This window comes from Olea europaea, chromosome 12 (assembly GCF_002742605.1).
Source record: "Olea europaea var. sylvestris chromosome 12, O_europaea_v1, whole genome shotgun sequence".
Taxonomy (NCBI): domain Eukaryota; kingdom Viridiplantae; phylum Streptophyta; class Magnoliopsida; order Lamiales; family Oleaceae; genus Olea; species Olea europaea.
Genome location: NC_036248.1, coordinates 24823324 through 24829526, shown reverse-complemented (window position 1 = coordinate 24829526; position 6203 = coordinate 24823324). Strand labels below are relative to the sequence as shown.

The window sequence follows — 6203 nt, the reverse complement described above, 5'->3', positions numbered from 1 at the left end:
CTTCCAAACCAAGAACTTGGGTAAGTAGTCTGGGAACCAAATGAGTTTGGTCGAAGTTCATTCCAGCCATTACAGTGCTGCAATCATCTAAGGTCGATAAGCGCTACTTCCAAACCAAGAACTTGGGTAAGTAGTCTGGGAACCAAATGAGTTTGGTCGAGGTTCATTCCAGCCATTACTGTGCTGCAATCATCTAAGGTCAAAAAGCACTACTTCCAAACCAAGAACTTGGGTAAGTAGTCTGTGAACAAAATAAATTTGGTCGAAGTTCATGCCAGCCATTACAGATGCTGCAATCATCCAAAGTCGACAAGCAGTAATTTCACGGGTTACTACTTTCAAACCAAGAACTTCGGGTTAGTTTCACGTGCATGAGAATATTTTGTAGCAGTGATTTATTTTGTAGCAGTGACAAATCACTGCTTGTACCTCTTCGATTCAGAGAAGGAAAATCAAACTAGCATACTGATAAGCATCTGCTATTAACGGAATGGTAGTTTAGGAAGTTTGGAGAATATGAATGTAATAGCCAAGTAATGAATGTAAGGAAACGGGAAGCAGAAATTGAGGGTTGCTTTGGAAGCGTCAAGGCCTCTCAAATACCTTGGATAAATTGAAGTACAAATATAATTTGTCTTCCTGTTCTTGGATATCAAATTCAGTGTATGCAATTTGTGCTGGACTCTATCATTTAAATGATAGATACTAATGCAGATTATGAAACGAGCAAACAGAAGTAACTGTAACAGAATTACAAGACTGATGAGCATTCCAGAGGCTCAATTTCACACTGATCTCTGCTCGCCCAAACTAAACTTATCTCCCCTGATTTATAGATAAAAGCCCATGCAATTCATTGTATTAAACTCCCATAATACCCCCAATGCTAATGATAATTGAATTAGCTAATAATCTGGGATTCTATAACATACCTGCCTTGGAAGGAAAAACATCATCCATGAGAGCAAAAACCTTGAAAACACCAAAATGATAATGAAAATGTAGGACATGAAAGTGAAGGAGATCATGACAAGAATAAAGATAGAGAGATTTTAATTAGGATTTGATAATAAGAGTTTGATTCCAAACATATCTAATTAGATTAGATAATATTAGTTTTGATATTTTGATACTATTAAAAGTTTATTTCCTAATAACTTCTTTTAGTTTATTTACTNGTAATAAATAATAACAACAAATCCCTGTGATAGTCATGTTGCATTATTCCAAATACACCAAGCAATAAAACTCTTCCCCTTTCCATGAGCTCATTCACAATAATCCCATTTTCTAAACAACAGAGTCCAATGAAAGAAAAAAGAATAGAATCGGGTTGCATCTGAAGGTCACGCATTAAAACTCACAACTGTTCTGAAACCAAAAGGTAAGATTGTTTCCAACTCCAACTAGAATGCCACCGAGGAGCTGTGCAGCTTTATTTCAGATGAGACATCAGGGACTTGTAAACTTGAAAATTAGCGGTGCTAATTTGAAAGGCGATAGCCAAACATGTTGCTTTATGATTATTAGCCGACTTAAATTGTAGATTGTTGTCAAGCAAGCATGTATAGAAGACAGAAGCTTATGTGAGAATAATAAGAATCAGATATAGCCATAATTAGTCATCAACCAGTCAAACCAGCCCAGTTTTTAAAGGCAACCAATGCTTCCATTTTCCTAAGATTTCGCTTCCTCAACTTTGACACTTTCAGCTTCTTATGTGTCTCCATGAATGCTTGTTTGTACCTCCACTTATCAACAAATATTTTCATCTCTTGAGATTTCTCGACAACTAGCATGACAGCGTCAAAGAACCCACCCTTAACCAAAGCATAGAGGAAAGCATCAACCAAGCTAGTATCCAATTTGAATCTCTTCTCTCCTTCAATTGAAACCTTCCTCTTCACCTCGTTCCACAGCATCAACACGCTGAAGTATTTTGCTGCAGCCACATATCCATTGATGAGGGAAAGATAGGTCTGCTCATTCGGTTCAAACAGTAGGAAAATCATCCTCCTGAAAGTCCTCCTTGCATCTTCCAACCGCCCAGCCTTACAGAAGGCATGAATAATCGAATTCCAATCTTGGGTACCCACTTCAGCTCGGGGGTCCTCAACAACCTCGTCCAAGAATGCTGCCATGAGCTCAGGTCGATGGTTTTCTGTTAAACCTGTCATTATAGTCAGATAACTGCCTTTCAAGTCACGTATTCTTGATTCTCTCATGTCCCTAAACAAAGAAAATGCTGACTGAAAATCTTGGCATGACATGGATGCTTCTATAAGAGCTTCATAGCTACCAATATCCAACTGAAGCCCTAAACTAGTAATTTCCGTAACCAATTGAGAAGCTTCGGCTGTTCTTTGTTCTTTGCCATAAGCTTTCAAGATGGACACGTAGACCCCAATTCCAACAGAAGCCCCTTGAGCACTCATTTCATCAAGGATGTTATGTGCCTTGTCCAATAATCCAAGACTAATACAAGCATCGATAATAGCGTATCCTATTGATCTTTCTACCAAAATGGATGAAGATTCTAACTTTTGGGCCTCAATAATCAAATTCGCTAAATCCTTAATGCTCCCATTTTGGAGAAATACTTTGACCACCTCATTATATGTTTCTTCACTGAACCTCAAATCCTGTGCTTCTCCTTCTTTCAAAGCAAACAGAATCGTGGCCGAAACAGATCCCAAATTACCAGATTTCAGATGCCCACTAATCAGATGCTGAAGAAAAACCCTTTTATCAGAAAAACCAAACCTACCTATTAATCCTTTTAACTCAAGTATCTTCTCCTCAAGCCCCTTAGTGGCATACAAATAAGCAAGTAACCCAAAACTAAATTCATCAGGCCTAGTGCCCAAAACAGACATTGTTTCAATAACCTTTTCGGCATCACTAACCGATTCAAGCTCGCGACAACAACACTCTAATGCAGCATTACACAAAACCAAATCAGGCTTCATAAAATCCAGCTTCTCGTCCACGGCTATCCTACAACACTCCTTAAAAACACCCAAAAAACCAATAAAGCTACTATTTTTTCTACAAATGTCAACTAAAACATTACCCCAAATTCCGAAAGGCATGAAAAACCTGTTCTTGAGCATGCACTTGACTAATGCAAAAGCAGGAGCACCAGTGTTGGCAATCCTCATAGAATCCAAAAGGGCATTCACAGTTTCATACTCCAACAAATGTGGACTCTTGTCAAGCACAAAAACTACTGACGCATATGCTCTCTTGAGATTATGAGTATCAGAGAATGAGCACAAATGGGTAATTAAAGAATTGGTAAGGGGCTTACTGGGGAAAGAAGAACAATTGGTGAGAGTCTTGAACGACTTCCATGCCTCATCTGTGTTGTTGTTAAACAGGGATTCTTTGAGGGTGGTTTCATAATCGGACTTCTGGGATTGGGTAAGGGATTTTGGGGCCGGATTTTCTTGGGTTTTTTGCAAGGATTCTTGGGGTTTTGTGGTTCTTTTTAGAGCAAAAATTGATGGTTGGAGGAATGAATAAAGGCTTGGGATCTCTGGTTCTGAAGAAAAGGGCCTTTTTGTAAACAAGAACGAACTTCTTCTCCACATTCTTTTTCCTCCTCTCCGTCCCTCAGAAGACGGCAAGACGCGTATGCTAACGAATAGAGGTGCTCTTTCTCTGTTTTTTTAATATTTCTTGCAAGTGGGCCTCCCTTCAAGTTTGGGTTGATCCGCCCATTTTTCAGTACTAATCATTTAAGCCATTGTTTGATAACCATTATTTTGAAAAAATAAAATTTTGAATAATAATTTTCTAAAATATGTGTAGATAAAAAGTAGAAAGATATTTCTAATTTACGTTCAAAATGTTTTATTACGTGAATGTATGTTGAAAGTGAATATGAGAATTAAATAGTTTTATTTGAAAGGAGACAAATGTGAGCTAAAAAAGAATAAGGGAAAATTATTGGCACCCATATTTTTTAAGTTCCAACTTCAAAAATCAAATTTAGGGTTTGTTTAGACAAAAATCAAGCAATAATCTCACATTTTAATATTAATAGTAATAATGTTATAAATTAATTTATATACCCATCCCACCCAAACTCTAGATCATTTTCATCACTCTTCTTTCTCTCCCTTATCTCTCCTCTCTCTGATCACCAATCACCACCGCCACATAATGCTGTAAGCGGTGCATCCTTTTTCTCTCTTTGGTCGCTAATCATCACCACCACACGAGCTTGTTCTCCTCTCTTCGATGAGCGACGCCCTCTCTTCTCTGTGTCGATCAAAATCTCCATTTGATAAGCGTATTTTGTACACATATCTAGACCAGTAAATTGGAGTATTTGTTAGTAAGAATGAGTTATAACTTAATTATGTGTTAATTATGTTTGTTATGTTGAACTAAATGCAAATTGGTGGAATTGAAAGAAATGAACGAAAAATGAGCGAAAATGAAAGAAATTCAAAGTTTGGGGACAGAAGTGTAAACATTCAATAGTTGTTTTGGACCATAAAATAATAATTAAAGATCACATATGGTCAATGAGATGCAATTTGAAGTCAAAGGAGTGAAAAATATAGTTAAAGTATTTTCATAAATCAATTTCCAATCGAAAAAGTTATACTTCGAATTTTTAGCCTCAATTTAAGACCCATTTTTTGGGTAGCCCTTTGAATTAGCTTCTCAATGCACTTTGAATCGTCTCAATCGGATATTGAAAGAGAAGTTATGAACAAAATACCAAACACTAATTAGGGACAACCCCACGCAAACTAGCACGCACAAAAGACACCAAAATTTTGACCCGAGAACCATTTGGATCAGGTGCTCGTGTGGTGGTTATGCCTATGGGCACGCGGTGCCATTTCTGGCCTGAACAATCCAACATCCTTCTTTAACCTAAATTCTTATAAAAATCAAATTTAACCTACTATTTAAACTAGAAAGGATGGTTAAAATGGGGAGCTACATAATATACATATTTTTACCCACAAGAAAGAGGCTAGCACGGGATTCAAAGGTGATTAATACGAGAGATTGGAGATTCAAAGTCTGGGTCAAAGATTAACGAAGAAGAAATTGATTTTTCACTTTCCAATCATGGTTTTCAATTCCGGGTGATTTTTTTTCAAATCTTTTTGTGTAATTTTTTAATAATTTATTTGGAATTCATTTGTACTTTTTCTTTAAGAATTGTTAGCACTTTTTAAAAATTTTGAAACTATAGTTACAATTAATTCTTGTATTTTTCGTTATATTTTATTTAAATAGGAGGATATATTCATCATTTCACGGCTTTTTATTGAGAAATTAGATAAAATGGATAAAAATTATGGTTTATGCAATCAAATGTGTAGTTAAATGTGAAAATGCCAAAAAAATGAAATGTATAGACATTTTTTTTACAATAATAGTAAAAGGTAGGGATATTATGTGCTAATTACCTTTTTAATAATTTATTTGAGACTTTTTGCATTTTTAAAAATTTTTGGAACTGTGATTGTAATTAGTTCTTTTTTTTGTTTTATTTAAATAGAAAGATATATTCTTCATTTTATAAGATTTAATTGAGAAAATGAATAAAAATTACCTTTTGCGCAATGAAGTGTGAAACTAAGGGTGAAAAAGTCGAAAATGAAAGGTATGGACAATTTTCATAATAGTAGTGAAATGTAATAATGTTGTGTGCTAATTAACCTAGTTGAATTTAGAAGCACAATATTTTATTGTATGAATATGTCGTTAAAAATGAGTCTGTAAAAAAAATAATTACTGTCAAGCATTGAACTATAATTTAATGACAAGTGTTCCTTGAAAATCATACCCAACCTAATTTTCTCTTGTTCAAAACGACCCAATTTGTATGTGTGGCGGATTGGACAGGCCCGTCTAAATTTTTTCGGGTCTGAAATTGGTTTTTTCTATTTTTAAATGATTGTGAAATATATCCTGAAATAACAATACTTTACAATACGATTTTCACACTTTAAGCGTTAACTCTTAAAATAATTGCATAATTCACACTTACATAAATTAATAATCTAAGTTAAATGCGCATTACACCCTATTTTTAATATTTTTGTAAATGTTAATGATATATGCCTCATATATTTGCTACGTGTGAGTTGATTTTATTTATTTATTTATTTAACTTTATTGTGATTTTAATATCATACATAGTGGGACTTTTGAGTTTCTTACTATTATAT

General features: G+C 34.9%; 1 protein-coding gene across 1 annotated transcript; it reads right to left on the bottom strand.

The window, feature by feature from the left end:
• Positions 1-1189: 1189 nt before the first annotated feature.
• On the bottom strand, positions 1190-3638 carry LOC111406168 (pentatricopeptide repeat-containing protein At1g69290). Its single transcript, XM_023035409.1, has one exon. It carries the CDS (start codon positions 3591-3593, stop codon positions 1626-1628), a length of 1968 nt encoding a protein of 655 aa, XP_022891177.1. The 5' UTR covers positions 3594-3638; the 3' UTR covers positions 1190-1625.
• Between the last annotated feature and the right edge of the window lie 2565 nt (positions 3639-6203).